The sequence below is a fragment of the Anomaloglossus baeobatrachus genome, chromosome 9 (genome assembly GCF_048569485.1).
Source record: "Anomaloglossus baeobatrachus isolate aAnoBae1 chromosome 9, aAnoBae1.hap1, whole genome shotgun sequence".
NCBI classification, from domain to species: Eukaryota; Metazoa; Chordata; class Amphibia; order Anura; family Aromobatidae; genus Anomaloglossus; species Anomaloglossus baeobatrachus.
Window position 1 is genome coordinate 40248012 of NC_134361.1, and position 23845 is coordinate 40271856.

Here is a 23845-nt window from a genome sequence, read left to right on the forward strand (position 1 = left end):
TCGTGCTCCATCTCCCATGCTGCGCACTCCCAAACGTGCTCCATCCGCCATGCTGCGCACTCCCAAACGTGGTCCATCTGCCATGCTGCGCACTCCCAAACGTGCTCCATCCGCCATACTCCGCACTCCCCATCGTGCTGCATCCCCCATGCTGCGCACTCCCAAACGTGCTCCATCCGCCATGCTGCGCACTCCCAAACGTGCTCCATCCGCCATGCTGCGCACTCCCAAACGTGCTCCATTCGCCATGCTGCGCACTCCCAAACGTGCTCCATCCGCCATGCTGCGCACTCCCAAACGTGCTCCATGCGCCATGCTGCGCACTCCCAAACGTGCTCCATCCCCCATGCTGCGCACCCCCCATCGTGCTCCATCCCCCATGCTGCACCAGCATCAGCCTCTCTACCCGCAGCATCAGCCTCTCTGCCCGCAGCATCAGCCTCTCTCCTCCCAGCATCAGCCTCTCTACCCGCAGCATCAGCCTCTCTCATCCCAGCATCAGCCTCTCTCCCCCAGCATCAGCCTCTCTCCTCCCAGCATCAGCCTCTCTCCTCCCAGCTTCAGCCTCTCTCCTCCCAGCATCAGCCTCTCTCCTCCCAGCATCAGCCTCTCTCCTCCCAGCATCAGCCTCTCTCCTCCCAGCATCAGCCTCTCTCATCTCAGCATCAGCCTCTCTCATCCCAGCATCAGCCTCTCTCATCCCAGCATCAGCCTCTCCGTCCCCAGCATCAGCCTCTCTGATCCCAGCATCAGCCTCTCCGTCCCCAGCATCAGCCTCTGTCCCCAGCATCAGCCTCTCTCCTCCCAGCATCAGCCTCTCTGCTCCCAGCATCAGCCTCTCTCATCCCAGCATCAGCCTCTCTCATCCCAGCATCAGCCTCTCTCCCCCAGCATCAGCCTCTCTCCTCCCAGCATCAGCCTCTCTCCTCCCAGCTTCAGCCTCTCTCCTCCCAGCATCAGCCTCTCTCCTCCCAGCATCAGCCTCTCTCCTCCCAGCATCAGCCTCTCTCCTCCCAGCATCAGCCTCTCTCATCTCAGCATCAGCCTCTCTCATCCCAGCATCAGCCTCTCTCATCCCAGCATCAGCCTCTCCGTCCCCAGCATCAGCCTCTCTGATCCCAGCATCAGCCTCTCCGTCCCCAGCATCAGCCTCTGTCCCCAGCATCAGCCTCTCTCCTCCCAGCATCAGCCTCTCTGCTCCCAGCATCAGCCTCTCTCATCCCAGCATCAGCCTCTCTCATCCCAGCATCAGCCTCTCTGCTCCCAGCATCAGCCTCTCTGCTCCCAGCATCAGCCTCTCTGTCCCCAGCATCAGCCTCTCTGCTCCCAGCATCAGCCTCTCTCCTCCCAGCATCAGCCTCTCTCCTCCCAGCATCAGCCTCTCTCCTCCCAGCATCAGCCTTTTCTGTCCCCAGCTGATGCCTTTTCGGTCCCCAGCATCAGCCTCTCTCCTCCCAGCCTACCCCAGCCTCAGCCTCCCCCAGCATCAGCCTCTCTTCTCTCAGCCTCCCCATCCCAGCCTTCCCCAGGATCAGCCTCTCCCCTCCCAGCCTCCTCCAGCACGCCGTGCTCCTCTGCCGACACTCACAGATCCGATGTGTGTGTGAGAGTGTGTGTGTGTGTGTGCTGTTATGTGTGTGCGTGTGTGTATTTTTCGCCGCTGCAGGACCTTGATGCGCTGGTAACTATGCTACCATGGTTACCAGCGCATCTCGTCCCCCGCTCGCACGGGAGCCCACACCAGTATACGCCGGCCAGCCCCAGCAATGCGAGGGTATGTGTCGGCTGGTTTGGCGGCGTACGCTGATGTGGGCTCCCAGGGGTACAGTACTCACCTGGTAGTCGTAGCTCCATGACCGTGTCGGTTCGGGGAATGCGGGGGAGAGGGCCAGAGCTAGCGTGCATTGCGTGAGGGGGGCCGGGCGGGGCCGAGTTGCCAATGCCTGCAGGGTGCCGGGGCGAGAGGCCAATCTGTGGGGGGGGGCGGAGCCTGGGCGAGCGGCCGGCCAATCCGTGTGGGGGCGCAGCCTGGGCGAGGGACAATCCGTGCGGGGGGGCGGGGCCATGGCGAGCCCAGCGGCCAATCAGCTTTGTGTCACCGTAAGGACACAATTTTGGAGCAAGACAGACAGACAGACAGACAGACAGAATAAGGCAATTTTATATATAGATATGTCCTACTACATGTCCAATAAGGTACTATCGTATGTCCAATAAGGTCCTGTCATACGTTCAATAAGGTCCTACCATATGTCCAGTAAGGTCCTACGGTCCTAGTACATATCTCATAAGGTCCTACAACATGTACAATAATGTCCTGTCATATGTCCAAGAAGGTCCTACCATATGTTCAATAAGATCTTACCACATGTCCAAAAGGTGCGACTACACTAGTGAGAACTATGTAGATCAAAAACTTCAAGTGTGTAGGACGGAAATGATCCTCAGCAGAGCATCTTAATCAACGTGCCACAAAAGACATCTTGTAAGGAATGGGAACATTGGCAAAACCAGCCATTCTGGGGTAAATATCAGAGTCTGTAAACCGTGTCTGTGATGTCAGAACAAAATTTTGTAGAATGGATGTCAAGAACAGGAAAAGCTCCATGCGGGCCAAACCTTCTCCAATACATAATCTTTTCCCTATGGGGAGGAAGAAGAAATTGTATCAAATATACAGAATCCTCTTATATTTTGCTATGCATAAAATCTCTCATAACTTCATTTTTGGGCCAAATTCTGCATCTTGCTTACAGAGGCATTGTCACAGCTGATCATACATGGACTAGTGACCATAGTAATCAAATGACAAGTCCCTCCACAGGGATGACACTGACGTTTCTTATGAATTGATATCAGAGCTCTGGCCATTGATTGGCCATCATGGTCACGTATCCATCTGTGGTCCCATTTCCAATCATTTAAGGACTGAGTAAAAAGGTTCCTGGTCCATCCAGTGGAAAAAAAAATTATATGTAGAATTTTCTAAGCTGTTTTTTTGGTTTAGCAGCAATGAAGGAGATTATTAATACGGGCACACATGACAGGGTGTACCGGTATCTCTCACCTATGCAGGTAATGCTTCAATCATCAACTGTGTGGACCTCAGCCAGCATGGGCTATAATCATACCAAGGCAAAAATTGAGTCATGTGGCTACTTATTTTTTTTAAAGGAATAATGGCATTTAGACATATTTTCACTGACTTACATACATTGGTGAATTTGCGCTAATATTTCCAAGAACAAATTCATGGACTATGCTGAATTAAAGTGGATGCAATAACGTCTAATTTTTGCAATACCTCATACATACCGCGATCTCTCTACTACATTTTGTGCCATTTTTCTATTTTGTAAGGCCTCCTTCACACGTCAGTAATTCCGGTGTATGACGCCGTTTTCATACGTATCGGAATCATGGTCATTCGCAGACCCATTAAAATCAATGGGTCTGCACACACACCATTTCTCACGGACCCCGTGTTTCTCACGGACCGTGTGTTCCACATGGAGACAAGTCTCCGGCACCACTGATGTCCCATGAACCACACACTGATGTGATCCGTGTGACACGTACTGGAGAAAAGACGTGTCTGCGAAATAAAATTAATTTTTATACTCACCTGTCTCCAGCGCTGCTATCTTCAGCTCTGCTGACACTTGCTTCCTGGTCCGCTCATTATGCTCATGAATATTCGCTGCACCGAGGACCTGGAAGTAACAGCGCAGGAGACATCAGCACCAGCAGCGGGCATGGACAGGTGAGTATAAAGTTCCTGCTATCCGAGTGCTATCACAGATAGCACGCGGAGAACACACGTGTGCCAAAATCGTGGCACATGGCGAGCCATACGCACCTTTAACACGTCAGTGAAAAACGTGTGTTTTTCACTCATGTGTGAAAGAGGCCTAAAGCAGGAAAATATTTAGTAAAAAAACTGTCTTGCTGATCCTACATTGATCGGGAGAAACCCGCAAGAATTTCAGACAGATCACGACTATCTAAGGATATGTTCACGCAAAATACTTTTTTCTGTTATGTGAGGATTGGGTATTAGAAATCCATAGTAGTTTTGCTTTGTGTGTACTTACCTAGAGAAAATGGCACAAAGGCCTCATTTCTCTTAAAATTTCCCTCAGAATCCAAGAAATGGTTCGGATTAAACTTTCCTGGGGTGGCGAAATACGTAGGATCTTCGAGTACAGAACACAGCAAGGCGCAGACTCCTGTACCCTAGAACATAAAAAAAGGAAAACCCATGATCTTCACGCATTCTTGAATTCTGAGTCTTTATATAATTCTGGACTAAAATTTATATTAAATGGATAGTGCAATATATGCGTCATGTGATACTATTGTAATCGGCCATTTTGTTAATTTGCGGTCTTCAAGCTTCCTTTACATAGTAGGACACGCAACTTTAGCTAAACTCATAAAATACTTATTTTAATATTAGGCAAGTAAATGTTTAGAAAGGATTATAGAGTCTTTAAGACAGGGATCCCCAACCTGTGGCTTGGGAGCCACATGTGGTTCACCGGCCTGTGATGTGTTGCTCACGGCTGTCTCCCAGGTTGGTACATTAGCACCAGCTCTAGAAAACAGCTGTGAAGAGCATCTCCTGATGGTGGATTTTATGAGTAGCCCTTCACAGAAGAGCAGATCTGGATGTGCACATACTGGCCTTGGTATAGGATGATACTGCCAGTCGGAGGAGGTGCTTGAAGCTGGATACAATAGTGTGGTGAGAGCATTTTATGCGAGAATATTGTCACATGAGTGCCAGGAATATATGGCGCATGACACAACACAATACAACAGAAAGGGGTACACCAAGATCACTTTACAACCGCGGGCTCTAGTGCTAGTGAGAGAGAAGATGGACACCTCCTCCACTTATCTGCCACTGTAGCCTGCACTCGTAGCCAGTTCCTATACAGGTTCCTCACCTGTTGCTGAGCAGCAACCTGAAGCCCTAAGTGACCCTACAATAGTCCTGGCTAGTGAGTGGGCAGGTAAGGATCAACTAGTCACACCACTGTACTAAAACAACACATCAGGGAAGGAAGACAGACAGGGGGAAACACAATGACAGAGAGCTGCAGTCAGCACCGGGACTAAAGCCTACAAAGCAACTTTCAGAGAGGGCACCACCAGCTCCTTCAACCTCCAGGCCAAACATCCAAATTAATGAGAGAATAACCATCACCCTCTACTGGGAGTAGAAGGTATATATAGGGACTGGGAGTAGAAGGTATATATAGGGACTGGGAGAAGAAGGTATATATAGGGACTGGGAGTAGAAGGTATATATAGGGACTGGGAGTGGAAGGTATATATAGGGACTTGGAGTAGTCCAAACCAGAAACACCTGGGAAGGTGATGAAAATGCTTGCTGGCAAGAAATTCTGACATTAACCCTCTCGTACCCAAAGGAAAGGGAATACATTTAATCTGCAGATTCTCAAAACAAAGAGACTCTGGCCCAGAACCTGTCACTAGTCTCTTCAACAGAGAGATGACTGACAAATACCATATAGGGTTAAGGTGGGAAGCCTTCAATATAAGAATATTGCCTCGGTGTGATTGTAGGAGGTTGTCGGATCACCTAACTCCTACGATGTACAAATAATGTCTATTAAAGTAAATGTCTAAATGCTACAGGTAGAGTATATGGCTAGCGATATAGCAGAGCCACAGCAGGGCAGCGATTGGCACCCTCTAGCAAAAGGCAGTTTTAAGTGTTTTATTGCAAATTGCATTTTACTGTATAATATGTATTTTATTGTATAATCTAATGGGTTAATTGTGAAATGTTAAGTAGGAATGTTAGTGGATAGATGGTAGAGAAAGAGAGAGTTTTAAACTATCTAGTATAATAGATACATCCTAATTGCTGAGCGAACTACAGCCAAGATGGAAGTAGTGTGAGAGAGCAGAGGGTTGGTTAGCGAGACAAGCCAGGAAGAGACGTATAGGTACTTTCACGCTGCAACATCGCTAGCCGATAGTACCCACCCCCGTCGCACATGCGATATTGTGTGATAGCTGCCGTAGCGAACATTATCGCTACGGCAACTTCACACGCACTTACCTGCCCTGCGACGTCACTCTGGCAGGCGACCCGCCTCCTTCCTAAGGGGGCGGGTCGTGCGGCATCACAGCGACGTCACACGGCAGGTGGCCAATAGAAGCGGAGGGGCGGAGATGAGCGGGACGTAAACATCCCACCCACCTCCTTCCTTCCACATAGCCGGTGGAGGCAGGTAAGGAGATGTTCCTCGCTCCTGCGGCTTCACACACAGCAATGTATGCTGCCGCAGGAACGAGGAACAACATTGTATCTCCAGATGTAGCGACATTATAGAAATGTCCGACACTACACACATCACCGATTTACGACGCTTTTGCGATAGTTTATCGGCGCATCTAGACTTTACACGTTGCAAAGTCGTTACAGGCGCCGGATATGCGTCACTTTCGATTTGACCCCGACGATATCGCAGTAGCAATGGCGCAACGTGCAAAGTACCCCTTGGTTCTACAGAATACTTGCTGAAGCAAGGATGAGCTCTGTACTAGAGTCTGTCGCGGAACCAGGAAGTATACTTCAACGGTCCAGAGCCTATGGCTCACCCCGTGACGTGCTTAGGAAAATCCAGGGATGCTGGGGCAAGTGTACCACCGGTCATATACAGGTCAAGAGGCTGGATGCCGTCCAAGGTAATGGAGCGGACCAAGGAAGCCGTGGAGACAAGAAACGGGGAAATGCAGAAGTGTAGACTCAGCTGCTGGAAGGCAAGAGCTAGATTGGAAAGTACCCTAAAGAATAGCTGTAGCAGACCAGGAATGTATGGCCATGTCTTTCCATAAGATTGAAAGGGAAATAAAAAAGTTGTGTTGCAAAGATTCTCCGTGTGTGAAGTGTTGCCCTGCTACGTCTATAACAGTGACCAACTGTGGGGAGGTGGACGCACCCCTGAAGACTCAAGTAAGTGTTGCACCCCCCCCCCGACTGGGGCAGAAAACATCCATAAGATCAGTTTAGTGAAGTAGAGAGGAGCCTGGCTGGACATCCCTTGGAACCCCTTTACATGATTTCTGTCATGATTCGCCTCCCTATCCATATGGCTAGGGGGCGGAGCCTTCTCTCGGGCCTCACTTCCGGCCCCTGGATGCCTTAAAAGCTGACACTTCCAGTGCACCAGCGCCGGCTATAAGCTTAGCTCTGCTTTGCCTGTGATTGCTGGTCCTGTGAGTGATATCCTGATCTGTCTTTTCCTGTGCCCCCGTGCCCTTGTCTGTGTTCTGTCCCCTGGTCGTCCCTTCTGTCCTGTGTCCCCCCTCCTATCCCCACTCGGTTGCTTCCTCCGGTACTGACCTTAGCCTGACTTTGACTTCGCTTCTGCTCGCTCCTCCTCCTGCTTCTGCCCGTACGGTGTTTGACCCAGCCTGTCTAACTATTCCTCACAAACCCTGCAGTTCTGCCTCTCAGCTGTGCTGATTAGGCAGTGCATGAGAACGCTGTGCATTTCCTTCCTGGTTCTCATTGCTCTGTGTAGTGTCGTCTGCTGCAGAGCTCTGGCTCCCCCTGGTGGCAGCATTACAATTTCTATATAGACGATTTGGCTGTTACTATACCAGTAATAGGGGCTTTGGGTGTGAGAGAGTGGGTTCTGGATGTCACTACTCGGTGGGGAAGAGGGATAGCTCTGGATGTGACTTGCAACCCAGTCTTAGCATACATATACACATGACGTAGTTTGAAACATTGTATTCTATATAATAAAATGTTATAATATAAACATGATGTTAGCAAAGTCCTGAACAGTTCAACAGAAAACAATAAGTGTTTATATAGCATAAGTCTGTGATGTTTGTTAAAAGGAGGAAAACTCTGTCAGGTTGCTACTAGGGGGATCCTGAGTCCTGCAGGGAAATACACTACACGGAGCTGAATAAGCAAGGAGGAGAACTCACAATGTGTACTGGTGCAGAGTCTTGCAGCATCAGCCAGAAAGAAAAAGCGGGGGATGGTGGGGCAGGCCGGGTCATACACAGTACAGGGAGAAGGAAGACCAGAGGAACGAGCGAGGCGAGGCCGAGGTGAGGCCGAGGTCAGTACCAGAGGAAGCAACCGAGTGGGGAGTTAGGAGAGATGGGAACAACCGGGGCTAATGTTGGAAGGAAGGAGGTGGGACAGAGGAATGGCAGAACGACTAGGGGACAGAACACAGACAGAGACCGAGGGCACAGAGAGGGGACGGATCAGGATCACACTTACAGGGACCAGCAATCACAGGCAAAGCAGCGCCAAGCTTATAGCTGGCGCTGGTTCACCGGAGATGACAGTATTTAAAGCATCCAAGCTCCGGAAGTGAGGCCCGGAAGAAGGCTCCATCCCGTAGCCATGTGGACGGGGAGGCGAAACCGTGACAAACTCATTTTCAACTCTATTGAAAAGAGAATGTTGAAGACTTGTGCCCGCTATACACGATAACCACAATGTACTGTTGCTATCATTTCATCTGATACCTTAGGAATATCGTATCCTCTAAAGTTTGTATCCCTAGTAGCTGAATGTGGTGCATTCATAGGGATCACATTACTAAATCTTTGGATCTCATGGATCACGGCGTCTGTGTACGGCATCTTGCTCCGGTCGTCAATGTTTGGCTGACGTTCCCGTCCAATCACTTCATCTATTTCTTTATGTATCTTAGCTTAAAAAAAAGAAAAAACTGTTACTTTTTACTTTTTAATTTTAAGTCAACACAATTAAAAATTATATCAAAATAGTTGACACATTAAAGGCACGACATAGTCCTCTGTTTGGGAACCCTGTTAATATGCAAAGTGGAAAACTACTGCTCAGAAGGTTCAGAATTCTTGCCTTGCGTCTCCTTTTTCTTACCTTGTATATCCGGATACCTGAGGAGCACAAGAAATCCGTGTTTTAAGGTAGTGGCCACGGTCTCACCACCAGCAAAAAATAGATTGTTGAGTGTGAGAATTAGATTCCTCATGTGGAATTCTGATTCAGGATTGTCCTTCTCCTAAAAATGCAAGATCGGATCTCAGATGTCCACCAGGTACATTCCATACAGAAAACTCAACACATAAACGTGAACCCCATATCTGCAGGATTATACAATTCTTCGCACATGACAGGTTTCCTTCTAGATTTAGTGTTCTATCAATAAAATCATCCAAATCAATCTCATCCACCAAATATCAAATTATTAAGAAGAGCCTTGTTGCTGGTACCTCTTGCATTTTCATGAGGAAGCAGTCTATGTAATCCCTGGGACTCTGTGGATCCAACGTCTCTTGGTTCAGCTTCACTCGCTCAGCAATGAAATCATTCAACTCTTCCAATAATGTGGTGATTTTCTGGTGGGGTCCTGGGATGTGGTTCATTATCATTGGGATCATGTCTTGTATCTGGAACAAAGAATAATCTATAGGACTATTTAAAATGAAACAGGAATTATATACATGTCAAAAAAAGATATTAGCATCTTTATGGTTTACATGCCAGGAATGTTGGTCTCAGCGCCAGGCCATAATGATATATGACGGACTGTGTCCATCATGTGCCACCTCCCTGCCTTTGATGTCGTCTCACCGGCTCTAGCCCACATTTTTCCCAGCACATGATGGCTGTGAGAATCAGCTATCATCTGCCGCGGCTGTTAGAGGCAGATGATTGCAGTCTTCACAATAGGCCAGCACGCTTGTGTACACTTAGGTGGGGCACAGCATGGTTAACTCTTGACAATAAGTCGTTAACACAGCTCATCTCCTCTTCCTTCCTTGCTTTTAATACACAATGACTACTGCTAGTGACACAGAGCGTGCTCCCTGCCATGAGTGTCAATTGGTCATTGTACATGGTGCTGAACATGCTCACTACGCAACATACTCACTTCAGAGCATGCTCATTACACATCATGCTCACTTCAGAGCATGCTCACTTCAGGATATGCTCACTACACAACATGCCCACTTCAGAGCATGCTCACTACACAACATGCTAACTTCAGAGCATGCTCACTACACAACATGGCCACTTCAGAGCATGCTCACTACACACAACATGCCCACTTCAGAGCATGCTCACTACACAACATGCCCACTTCAGAGCATGCTCACTACACAACATGCCCACTTCAGAGCATGCTCACTACACAACATGCCCACTTCAGAGCATGCTCACTACACAACATGCCCACTTCAGAGCATGCTCACTACACAACATGCTAACTTCAGAGCATACTCACTACACAACATGCTAACTTCAGAGCATGCTCACTACACAACATGCCCACTTCAGAGCATGCTCACTACACAACATGCCCACTTCAGAGCATGCTCACTACACTTTTGCATAGAAGATAATAGGTTGGTTTTTTATGTGAAGCAAATTTCTACAACTGTTTTTACAGTGACTGGGGGAGATGGCTGTCTCCATGATCACATAAGGAGAACTGAATAAAAAAAAAAGAATGGCCTGGCCACGAGTTGGTATATGGTGAATTCATTGAATGGCTAGAAAACACAAGATCAGGATTTTCTGTTATTGTACCTGTCCCCAGGTGGAGCTCATGAGCTCAAAAGTTTCATAAAAAATATCCAGCATCCTGTGAAACCGAGCATCATCATACTGGAAGCGCCTCCCAAACACCACTGAGCAGATGACATTGGAAACAGCTTTGGTGATGATTATAGCTGCATCAAACTCACGACCTGCATAAAAATGAAATTTAGGAAAATTATATGCAAATTAGTACCCTTATACGTGGTGGTCCCCAAAAGAAGAAACAGTATCACCTGACAATCTGTCAAAGTCCTCAATGAGTGCATGCAAATAGTACTTTGATCTGTACTGATGAAGGGGAAAAACCCAGGAACAACCTGAAAATAGGAGTTACTTTCTTCTTGTGAAGTTTCTGGTTTGATTTATATCCTTAAGTCCTCGTTACACGCAACGATAGATCTAACGATATATCGACGGGGTCACGGATTCCGTGACGCACATCCGGCATCGTTAGCGACGTCGTTGCGTGTGACACGCAGCAGCGACCGTTAACGATGAAAAATACTCACACGTCGTTCCTTTTCATAAAATCGTTGATTGTAGAGGACGCAGGTTGTTCGTCGTTCCCAAAGCAGCACACATCGCTACAACTTACCTGCGGCCGCCGGCAATGAGGAAGGAAGGAGGTGTCCAGGATCTTTCGCCCGCTCATCTCCGCCCCTCCGCTTCTATTGGGCGCTTAGTGACGCCGCATGAACCGCCCCCTTAGAAAGGAGGCGGTTCGCTGGCAACAGCGACGTCGCTAGGCGGGTATGTGTGACGGCTACTAATGATTTTGTGCACCACGGGCAGTGATTTGCCCGTGACGCACAAACGACAGGGGCGGGTACGCTCACTAGCGATATCACTGCGTGTAACACCCCCTTAAGTCTTGTGGCAAAGACTTTTATGATAACTTCCTCAAATGCAGGCATTAAAGAATCAGATTTCTTCCTTTCGGTCCGTCACTATATTGATTAACTGTTTCCTAGTTTGTTTTGCTGATGGTCTCAAAATGGAGTAACTTAGTGTAGTGACACACAACATGTAATTTACCTTTATATGAGGTGAGTTCTTCGACTAAATAGTTGCATTCTTCCTTAATCCTGTCCTCAATAGTCCGCTTACCCACTCCAAAATTTCTCAGTGTCGTGAGGGAGAACCGCTTAAGCTGACGCCACCGATTTCCTTCACTTGGAATTAAACCTGAAACCAATAATCGTGTCACTATTTCATACCTCCCAACCGTCCCGGATTCTGCGGGACTTGCACGATTTATCAGGGTTGTCCCGCACTCCCGCGGCTCACAGCTGATGTCCGGGCTCCTCCTCTCAGTGGAGTGAATAAATTAAATTAAATTATCATCGGCTCTGGATTTTCGGGGTGGCCGGGACTCGAACTCGTGGAGCTGTGATTCATTGTTTCAAAGGCAGCAGCTCTAACCACTGAGCTACTGCCTCTATTGAAAGCAATGGGAAGATTTTGTTATCTTGACCTCTATACTGCAGGGGAGACACCAGAAGCAGGTTATTCAGCTGCAAAGATGGAGGGATGAATGGAGGGATGAAAGGAGGGATAGAGGGAGGGATGGATGAATGGAGGGATAGAGGGATGAAAGGAGGGATAGAGGGAGGGATGGATGGATGATAGAGGGATGAATGGAGGGATGAATGGAGGGATAGAGGGATGAAAAGAGGGATAGAGGGAGGGATGGATGGATGATAGAGGGATGAATGGAGGGATAGAGGGATGAAAGGAGGGATAGAGGGAGGGATGGATGAATGATAGAGGGATGAATAGAGGGATGAATGGAGGGATAGAAGGAGGGATGAATGGAGGGATGGATGGATGGATGATAGAGGGATAGAGGGAGGGATGGATGATAGAGGGATGAATGGAGGGATAGAGGGATGGATGGATGATAGAGGGATGAATGGAGGGATAGAAGGAGGGATGAATGGAGGGATAGAGGGATGAAAGGAGGGATAGAGGGATGGATGGATGATAGAGGGAGGAATGAATGGAGGGATAGAGGGAGGGATGGATGCATGGATGATAGAGGGATGAATGGAGGGATAGAGGGATGGATGGATGGATGATAGAGGGATGAATGGAGGGATAGAGGGAGGGATGGATGGATGATAGAGGGATGAATGGAGGGATAGAGGGATGAAAGGAGGGATAGAGGGAGGGATGGATGAATGATAGAGGGATGAATAGAGGGATGAATGGAGGGATAGAAGGAGGGATGAATGGAGGGATGGATGGATGGATGATAGAGGGATGAATGGAGGGATAGAGGGATGGATGGATGATAGAGGGATGAATGGAGGGATAGAAGGAGGGATGAATGGAGGGATAGAGGGATGAAAAGGAGGGATAGAGGGAGGGATGGATGCATGGATGATAGAGGGATGAATGGAGGGATGAATGGAGGGATAGAGGGAGGGATGGATGCATGGATGATAGAGGGATGAATGGAGGGATAGAGGGATGAATGGAGGGATAGAGGGAGGGATAGAGGGAGGGATGGATGGATGATAGAGGGATGAATGGAGGGATAGAGGGAGGGATGAATGGAGGGATAGAGGGAGGGATGGATGGATGATAGAGGGATGAATGGAGGGATGAATGGAGGGATAGAGGGAGGGATGGATGGATGGATGATAGAGGGATGGATAGAGGGATGGATGGATGATAGAGGGATGAATGGAGGGATAGAGGGAGGGATGGATGGATGATAGAGGGATGAATGGAGGGATAGAGGGATGAAAGGAGGGATAGAGGGATGGATGGATGGATGATAGAGGGATGAATGGAGGGATAGAAGGAGGGATGAATGGAGGGATAGAGGGATGAAAAGGAGGGATAGAGGGAGGGATGGATGCATGGATGATAGAGGGATGAATGGAGGGATGAATGGAGGGATAGAGGGAGGGATGGATGCATGGATGATTGTTGTCCCCGTAATCGTAATGACCTGAACAACACAGCGATCAGGATTATTTATGGGGATCGGTAAATGGCGGGAAAAAAAAGGCGCAATTTATAATTTTTCTTTATTAAAACCCATAAAAAATGTAATAAAAATGGATCACTGAGGCCGTGTTCACACATAGCGTAAATGCTGCATTTTTTCTGCAGGTGTCCGTGCCACGAGTGCAATAACAATGTTCTCTGATTATTGCGTGTTTGCGGTATTATTTATACATTGTCCCCCTTATTTGATACATATTTGTTGCTGATGTGAATCCTGAAGCTTATAAAGAAAGAAACACCAAATCCGCACCGTTCAGCGGCGTCTTTCCACGCACCAGGGGCGGAGATTTCAGGACGTCTCATCCACTTTGCTTGGACAATTAGTCCATATTCACATGTAGTGTAAATGCTGCATATTTTTCTGCTGTTTTTTTGCACATTTATTCTGCTGTGTTTAATTGTCCAAGTAAAGTGTATGTGGTTCCATGAAAAGACGCCGCTGAATTCTGCGGTTTTCGGGGGGGGGGGTTCTCTGGAGGTTTCTATGTGGAGCTTAAAAAATGCAGGAAAAAGCTTCTCTGTACAATAAAAACACTTAAAAACGCAGATTCACATCTGAACCAAAAACGCATTAAATAATGGAGAAAAGGCAGGAAAAATGCAGCAAAAATGGAAAAAACAGAGAAGATTGTTATTGTGTAGTTTGGTGCAGACAGAAACAAAAAGAAACAGAATTTATGCAACGTGTGAACACAGATTGATAGGCACAAATAAGCAACATGTCATATAGTGACACAGAAATATAAAAAAATTCTGACTGCTATAAATATGAATGAACAGTCCGGGGCATCTGCTGAATGACCCTTACTGCCAAATGGGTGTGGCTAGGGGTGTGGCTAGGGGCGTGGTCAAAATTTGCCGCGGCGCGCTGCGCGCGCCGCATACTTTGTCCCTCTTTCCTTTCATGAAAAGTTGGGAGGTATGCTATTTGCCTGATCCCTCACCAAGTATTTATGATGCTGGTGTATTTGAAGATTTGAGAACAGTCATAAATTTTAGAATTAATCTCAGCTAAATCAGACAATTCCTACAACTAAAAGGGGCAAAGTTTGTACAAACCCCACCCAAAAATGTCTCATTGGGGTTTGAGGCACTGGAGGACACAAATAGAAGAGGCCCCTGTGCAAGAACATTATATGGAGCCTTTTCAGCCCAAAAGGTCATCATAATGCACAATTCCACCTGCTTTGGAGGTAGAAATGGGCCCAATTGTTTCTTGGGCCCCAGTCTGGCCGCACAGATTGCAGCAATGATATATTCACCCCCCGGTTTGAGGCAAATATATGGCAGAATTTTTATCATTCAGATTTTACCAATGGTAATGAGGAAATTGTGTTTTTGCTATATTTTGTTCTACAGCTCCGAAGATTAGAGCCTGATTAGTTTAGAATTTTTTATTAATGAGGAAACTTCGGGCTGATGTGTACCATCTGACCCACATTACTTAAAAGGGATTTTCACACAAAAATTACAATTTCCCAAATATAAACATATGTAAAAAAAAAAAAAAAAAAAAAAATTAGAATGAATATCAAGGTTCAGTATTTATGTTTGCACTTATACCAGAAATATTGGTATTTTTCTTTTTTTATATTGTGGTATCTATTTTGCTAAGAGCAGCAACCGGAAGTGCAGCCCTCTTTGTTGTCATATGTGTTTTTCCTTTCCTTTTGTTTGTTTTTTTTCTTTCAGAATTTCATAGTATCTGAGAAGCAGTTCCAATTTGGAGAGAAAAGGGTTAATAGACTGCGCTGCCGTAGAAAAGAGGATCCATGTGTCATGACCAGTTTCTCACCTTGGTCTGCTGGCCGGCTCCCTGCAGAGCTGGTTTACGTCTTTCGATCCCCTCTTGGTTTTCAGCCTCTCCCTAACCTTGGGGGAGGGGTCCTCGGACCTAGATTTGGACTCTCCTCTGCTTTATTATGGAGCCGACCCTGCTGCCGCACCGCCAGTGATATTTACGGCTTTGGCAAGTGTTAGGGGCAGACCGATGCTGCGATGCCGAGCGCGATAGTCCCCGCCCCCGTCGCAGCGGCGATATCCTTGTGATAACTGCCATAGCGAACATTATCGCTACGGCAGCTTCACATGGACTCACCTGTCCTGCGACCGTCGCTCTGGCCGGCGACCCGCCTCCTTGTTAAGGGGGCGGGTCGTGCGGCGTCACTGCAACGTCACACGGCAGGCGGCCAAAAGGAGCGGAGGGGCGGAGATGAGCAGGATGTAAACATCCCACCCACCTCCTTCCTTCCGCATATCCTACGGAAGCCGCAGTGACGCCGGTAGGAGATGTTCCTCGCTCCTGCGGCTTCACACACAGCGATGTGTGCGGCCGCAGGAACGAGGAACAACATCGGACTGTCGCGTCAGCGTAATTATGGATTACGCCGACGCTGCACTGATGATACGATTATGACGCTTTTGCGCTCGTTAATCGTATCATCGAGCCTTTACACACTACGATGTCGCATGCGATGCCGGAAGTGCGTCATTTTCAATTTGACCCCACCGACATCGCACCTGCGATGTCGTAGTGTGCAAAGCCCGCCTTAGTCTCTGCTGTCTCTCCTGTGCTCGTGTCTTCCCTGATCCTGTCTCACTATCATTCCCCTTCTCCAGCTCCCCTGACTGTCAGTGTCTGCTTTCCCTGACCTCCCTGTGACCCCCTCCGTCTTATTTCCACATGTCTACTCATCCCTGTGTTTTGTTTTATTCCCTCCGTTTACCTCCCTCTGTATTACGCACCTTCTCCACTCTGTCCCACCTCTGTTGTCTTATGCCTTCCCCTACTCCTGATGGACTCCCTCATGTACCGACTCCGGCTTGTGTTTTGACTCTGCCTCGGCTTTCCCCTTTTGTCCTGACTATTATTACCTCTCTGTGCATCGACCTCGGCCTGTTTCTATTACTCTCCCCTATAGATCCTGTTTGCTTGTGCTTAGACTACACCTGGTGGTTTAGTTGCTAACTGCACCAGGTGTAGCGTCACACCATGTAGAAGGAATGATTTTATTTGCCTATGCATTTCAAAGCCTTATGGCTTCTCCCTCAGGACAAATCCAATATGGTATATGATTTGTCCTGAGGAAGAAGCCATAAGGCTTTGAAATGCATAGACAAATAAAATCCTTCCTTCTACATGGATCCTCCTTTCTACGGCAACCAGGTCTATTAACCCTTTTCTCTCCAAATTTGAGCTGCATCTCCACGTGGCTTCTGTTACAGCTGTATTTACGCCATGGTTGTGACTCTCAGAACCCCACAAGGTGAGTCTACTCTTACAGTGTAGCGCTCCACGGAGCAGGTGTTTTAACCTACTCGTTGCCGGGCCGAGGGTGCAGATCCTCTGCATCGTCACAGGGTGGCCTGGCCCCGTTACGTTGCCCCGAGGTGTACAGAAAGGGAGGATGGAGGGTGGTAGGAAGGATGGAGGTGGTAGTTGGTGGAGGAGGATGGGAGTGACAGGTGAGGAAAGTCTCTAGATGATCGTGACGCCACATGCAGTACGCGGCCAGGTATGGCCGCCGTTGCGAATGCTGCTCTCCAGGGCTGATGGTGGGAGTCGCAGCCGGGATGGTGTTGCTCCCCGCAGGTGGAGCAGGATTACCTCAGGAGGGATGATAGAGGACAGGGACGGTGGTTGTCATAGTCCTCACAGGCGCCGCATTGCTTAGGAGAGGTAGGGGCTGCGGTTCCAGGTCTTTACTCACAGCTCTTACAAGTGCTGCCTCAGAGTACTGGTCTTTGCCACGATGAACTCCAGCCGATCCCACCAAAAGTCAAGGGCAGTGTGTCATCTTGTGAGCCCTTCTTCCTGTGATGCACTGAGAATCGGATCCCCGTGGTGTGAAACATTTGAGGATCCCAGTGTCAGTTCAGTGTCCCCACCTGTATGCTGATAGCACGGTTCCGAAGTGGGGCCGGCCGTAGACCTCTGCCTCGGATCCTATATGCTATTTGGCTGCAGGCTCGTTGGGACGAGTCCGGTGGCTGTTCAGCCGGTTCTTGCGACCCTTGCAGAGTTGGTAGAACACGTGAAGTAGATCGGCCCTAGGGTTCTGTACCTCGAAGCGCTGGTCCTGTAGAAACAGATCCCTACTCCTCCCAGCGACGATGTAGAAAGAAACCCCCTTGGCTCATGGAGCTGTCCATGATGCGTTCGCTCAGCAGTGTGTACTGCGGTCAGGAAGCTGTTGCCCCCAGCTGCTCCCACCAGCTGGTTCACTACTCTCACTACATCAACCTGCCCCCCTCCCGTGTGCTCCTAACTTCCCCTGATGGTTGCCTGTCCCTGACCCTAGGTCCCAGTGCCAGTGGATCTGAGAAGCCCCTGGTGCAGGGGCTTCCTGTAAACCCAATCGCTGTAGTGACCCCCTACTATGATCCGACCTTGGCCCAGTCCCCATTGGAGATGGCAACCTAATGTGGATGTGTAGCGCCCAGAGAATGGGGTACTTGGTCCCGGAGAATGTATATACAGTATATGGGAATGTCACTTTGATGGCCATTGCCCATTTCCGTGCCCTGGGCCCCTTTTGTTAATGGGAATATTTACAGGGGAGATAAGAGTTTTGTCATGTGACGCCACCTGTGGGTTGCGGTTAAAGATAGGGAACCGCCGCTGCTGAATGTGGGTAGTCCCAGAGCTGGTGGTGATTGCAGCAAAGGTGTTAGGCCTTCCACAGGCAGGGCTGTGTCTGGGAGATGTAATGGTATATAATGATGGAGACCACACCGGGTTAACTGTAAAGGCCACTTTACACACACAGATAAATCTTTGGCAGATCTGTGGTTGCAGTGAAATCATGGACATATTGTTCCATTTGTACACAGCCACAAACCTGGCACTGATTGTCCACAATTTCACTGAAACCACAGAGCTACCACAGATCTACCATAAATCTACCACAGATCTGCCACAGATCTGCCACAGATCTGCCACAGATCTGCCACAGATCTGCCACAGATCTGCCACAGATTTATCTGTGTGTGTGACAGGGCCCTAACAGTCTCCACTCACTTGTACCCAAGGGTGTGCTGGTTCCGGTCCCACGAGTATTAGTGCCAATGTAGTGACCTAGGTTGCTCTGTCCCCGGTACTTTCTGGGAGTTGAGTCCCCATAGCATGAAGCATTTGGGGGCCACGCGTGTCCCTTTTGAGGGAAAAGTCTCCTCCATACGGCGGGCAGTGCGGACCCTCCGGGGAAGTAAGTGTCCTGGACATACATACATACATACACACACACACATACATACACACATTCAGCTTTATATATTAGATATATATGTGTGTATTTATTTTTGTTTTGGGAAAAGTTAACAATTCCAGGCTTTTTGATTTTGTTTTATTTCTTAATATTGTTAAGAAGTTTTTTTTTATTTTTTTTTTTACTTTTGTCTTGTTTTACTTAAAGCTGCCAACATTTGATCTCCAGTACACGGTCGGAACCCCCACCCCGGAGGCAGGTCGGCATGACTTTGGTTGGGGAGGGGAGGTGACTTAGAAGAAAGGGGGTGGGGACCAAGGGACAGTTGAGTATATATGGGGCAGGCTGGGGGGCGGAGAACCTCTTTGACCTGTGGTGTCCCTGGGGATTGTCCCGCCTGCCCTCCCTATTTGAGGGGTATGGTAGCTTGTGGCGGTTGGGGGTGGGTCCTCGAAGTTGGTGTAAATTGTGATTTGGTGTCCATGGAGATGTGGATCCCTTTAACTGGATGGTTTAGTTGATGGACTGGTGATTTTGAAGGAACACCGGCAATGGAATGTTGGGTCCCGGGTGTGGAATTTACCCCTTCCCCCTCCTCTTTTACATTGGTGCTCCCGAGTTTGGTGGTTACAGCTGGGAGTAAAGGGGGCTTTACACGCTACGATATCGTTAATGTTTGGTCGTCGGGGTCACGTTTTTAGTGACGCACATCCGGCGTTATTAAGGATATCGCAGCGTGTGACACTGACCAGCGACCTTAACCGACCTCAAAAATGGTGAAAATCGTTCACCATGGAGAGGTCGTCCCAAACTCAAAAATCGGTAAGGGTTGTTTATCCAGGTGGTTCATCGCTCATGCGGCAGCACACATCGCTATGTGTGACACCGCAGGAGTGAGGACCGTCTCCTTACCTGCCGCCGGCCACAATGCGGAAGGAAGGAGGTGGGCGGGATGTTACGTCCTGCTCATCTCCGCCCCTCCGCTTTGATTGGCCGGCTGCTTAGTGACGTTGCGGTGACGTCGCTGTGATGCCGAACGTCCCTACCCCTTGAAGGAGGGATTGTTCGGCAGTCACAGCGACGCCGCCGACCAGGTAAGTACGTGTGACGCTGCCGTAGCGATAATGTTCGCTACGGCAGCGATCACAAACAATCGCATGCACGACGGGGGCGGGTGCTTACACGCTCGATATCGCTACAAATTGCTAGCGATATCGCTACCGTGTAAAGCCCCCTTTAGTGTGGTTCAGGGGGAAGGTAATGTTAGAAAAGGTCACGTGTCATCATCACCAGATTTTTTAGCTTTGAGGACCCCACCCCTATCGTGTTATGTTATGTATTGTATGTATAAATAAAGGCTGCTGTGGCCATTTCTTCCAACTTTTGTTGTCAGTGGTTATTTTATAGTGTTGGTTAAGGGGTAAAAGGGGGGAAAACAGGTTTGGGAGTTGCCGGTACACGACAATACCTAAGTCATGTACTATATGCTTCAATACCTCAATACTGCACTTTATGGTAAATTTTATTATCTCCCATGAAGCCCAGTAACTATTCTACTTCTGCATAATTTCATTTTGACAGCGCAACACAACCGAAAAGCAGTTTTTGTGCAGAACCACTACATAAATGTGTGAATATGGACTACTGAAAATGTTTTGTTTGTCTTTGTTTTTTTTTTCAGCTCTATATGTAGTAACGTTTTTTTACCATATCCATCAAAGACTCTGTCCACAGTCGGCTGTTTTCCGCGACCTATAAAGTCTTCACCATGATCCACCAAAGCCTCTTTTACAGCTTCATAGCCACAAAACACGACCACAGGGCGAGGTCCAAAATAAAAGGTGTATACGGGGCCGTACTTCTTGCCCAGCTGCAGAAAAGAGTAACGATATAAGAGAAGGAAGGATGGGAACAAGGACTGTATACAATGACGATATGTTGCAGTCACCACGGCATGTAAAGAATTCAAGGAATGTGTAATGTATACAATTTTACATACTTAAGCCTGCTTTACACCTTGCAATTAAGCATACGATATCGTATGCGATCGTACTCGTACCCGCCCCCATCATATGTGCGAAATGGTCAATTTGTTGAACTTGTCGCACAAACGAGTAAGGCCCCTTTCACATTGCGTTTTACCTTCCGCTCACAGGTCCCGTCGGAGCATCCGTCCGAACCGCTCCTCACCCACCCTGCAAAGCGTGCTCCAGACGCATGCGCCCGGCAGGGCCATTCACTGTTGTGGAGCGCACTGCGTTAGCGTGTGCTCTGTTTTGTGCCAATTTGTGCATATATACACACGCGCATGCTACTGGAACACACTTGGCAGAGTGGGGGAGGGGCGGTTTGGACCTGTGAGCGGAAGGTAAAACGCAATGTGAAAGGAGCCTAACCCCCCCGTCACATGTACTTACCCGTCCATACGACCTCGCTGTGGGCGGCGAACGTCCACTTCCTGGAGTGGGAGGGACGTTTGGCGCCACATCGACGTCACTCTGCAGCCGGCCAATAGAAGCGGAGGGGCGGAGATGAGCGGGATGTAAACATCCCGTCCACCTCCTTCCTTCCGCATTGCCAGCGGGAGCCGCAGGACACAGGTAAGATCTGTTCATCGTTCACGGGGTGTCACACACTGCGATGTGTGCTACCCCGGGTACGATGAACAATCTGACGTTCACTTTTAGGAAATGAACGACGTGTATGCAATGAATGTTTTACCGTTCAATCGCAATCGCACGTAGCTGTTACATGCTACAATGTAACTTACGATGCCGGATGTAACCGTGACCCAATCCTGCGATCAGATCACAGCTATGGAGGAGGATGAGGGATTACTCTACCCATCTCCTCCATTGTCAGCCTGTGTATATATCGCACTGCACTAGGATGTCATCTGAGTGCAGTCCGATGTTTCACTCGCACCCATAGACCTGTATGTGTGCGAGTGAGACGGCACTCTCTGACAATCACAGCATGCTGCAACTTTTTGCTCATCCAGAATCTGGATGAGAAAAAAGCTGACCATCTGCTCTCCCTGATTGAATAACATTGGTCCAAGTGCAATGCGAGATTTTCTCGCATTGCACTCGTCCGAGTCATATGGTCATGTGAACGTACCCTAACATAGATGATCTAGTACACTTTCTTAAGAAAAAGGGGTTTTCCCATGAACAAAGGTCCCTTTAACCAATAGATCTTGGAATAATAATAATTTCCACAATTGGATGTGTTTGAAAAAATTGTTCCTGTGCTGAGAAAATCTAATATATGTGCCCCTGCTATGTGCTGTGTAATGGCCGTGTCTGACCGTGCAGGGACATGGTCTGATCATAGCACATCTCCTGGGTTGGGGAGGACACAAAATAGTATACAGACATTACAGCACGGAATCACAAAATATGTCTTTCTCTGAGGTAAAACATTTTTTAAAAACAGGCAGAGAAATATTTTACCTCACAAGAAGAATCAGCTATGATCCTATGCTTGAATGTCTGTATAAGGATATCTCATATGAATATATGTGTGGTCAATACAAAGGAAGGACGAGCACATGACTTATTCCTTACAAACACCTTACAAAGGACCATTTTGTGTGGAGGAAATGCTATTTCAACAGCTAAATAGGAAAGAGTTCTTCACAGTTAGAGCAGTCAGACTGCGGAATACCGAGAACAAGAGGTAATGGCAGATACTATATTAGCATTTTAAAAAGAGACTGGTGGAGAAATGTTGAAGTTGATAAACCTAAGAATTTTTTTCACCCTGTATAATAATTTAACTGTGTAAAATTGATGAAGGTCAAAGCAGGGCATGTCAGAAAGCAGGTCAGGAGCAAGCCAAGGTTGTAAACTAAGGGGTACTTTACATGTTGCGACATCGCTAGCATCGGCTAGCGATGTCCAGCGCGATAGCACCCGCCCCCGTCGCACATGCGATATCTTGTGATTGCTGCCATAGCGAACATTATCGCTATGGCAGCTTCACACGCACATACCTGGTCGGCGACGTCGCGGTGACCGCCGAACAATCCCTCCCTCAAGGGGGAGGTGCGTTCGGTGTCACTGCAACATCACCGCGTCGTCACTAAGCGGCCAGCCAATAGAAGTGGATGGGCGGAGATGAGCGGGACGTAACATCCCGCCCACCTTCTTCCTTCCGCATTGACGGTGGACGCAGGTAAGGAGATGTTTGTCGTTCCTGCGGTGTCACACACAGCGATTTGTGACGCTGCAGGAACGACAAACAACATCGTATCAGCAGCAGGAGCGACATTATGGAAATGAACGATGTGACACAGATCAGCGATTTTTGACTGTTTTGCGCTCGTTCATCGTCGCTCCTAGGATTTACACGCTGCGATGTCGCTACCAGCGCCGGATGTGCGTCACAACAACCATGACCCTGACGATATATCAGTAGCGATGTCGCAACGTGTAAAGTACCCCTAAGGAGTCCCAAAAAGACTGGCAAATGAGGAGTCAAACAATCTAGAAGCCAGCAACAAGTAAACAGTCAGATAAGGACAGGATGCAGAAGCAGATTCAAGGATCAAGTTGGTTTAGAAGCAAGTGGCAACCAACACAATATGTTCCACTACAGAGGGATCCAATACAATTGTCAGTGCTCTGATTGGCCAAATAACGTGACCACCTAATTAGCCAACAATGCGGTTATCTAGATCATCCAAGTACAGAAACGGAGTAGGAGATCATGTGCACTGTGCATGCGACACCATAAGCCTCAACCCAAACTCAAGTGCAAAGTAATAGGGCTGTGAGGTCAAAATATTACAATGATTAAGGACAACGTGGATCTCTCCTACCTCCATAAGTGTCTTCGCCATCTGTCCATTTCTGACTTCCATCAAATTTCCGATTAGTGGAAGAGGAGTTGGACCTGGTGGAAGCCTGTGCCTCTTATAAAGATGGGCCCATATCAAATAAAATACTATAAGACCTAGGACAGCAGAGAACAGGATTGTCCCACATCCCAGTGGCTCCATGTCTAGCAGCAT

General features: G+C 48.2%; 1 protein-coding gene across 1 annotated transcript; it reads right to left on the reverse strand.

Moving 5' to 3' along the window:
* LOC142251104 (cytochrome P450 2G1-like) lies at positions 1–23845 on the reverse strand. The gene is made up of 9 exons (XM_075323616.1): positions 23654–23845; positions 20536–20698; positions 11639–11788; positions 10592–10752; positions 9271–9447; positions 8918–9059; positions 8539–8726; positions 4095–4236; positions 1–2643 (listed from the first exon to the last, which is right to left on the reverse strand). Exons 1-9 carry the CDS (start codon positions 23843–23845, stop codon positions 2462–2464), a joined length of 1497 nt encoding a protein of 498 aa, XP_075179731.1. The 3' UTR covers positions 1–2461.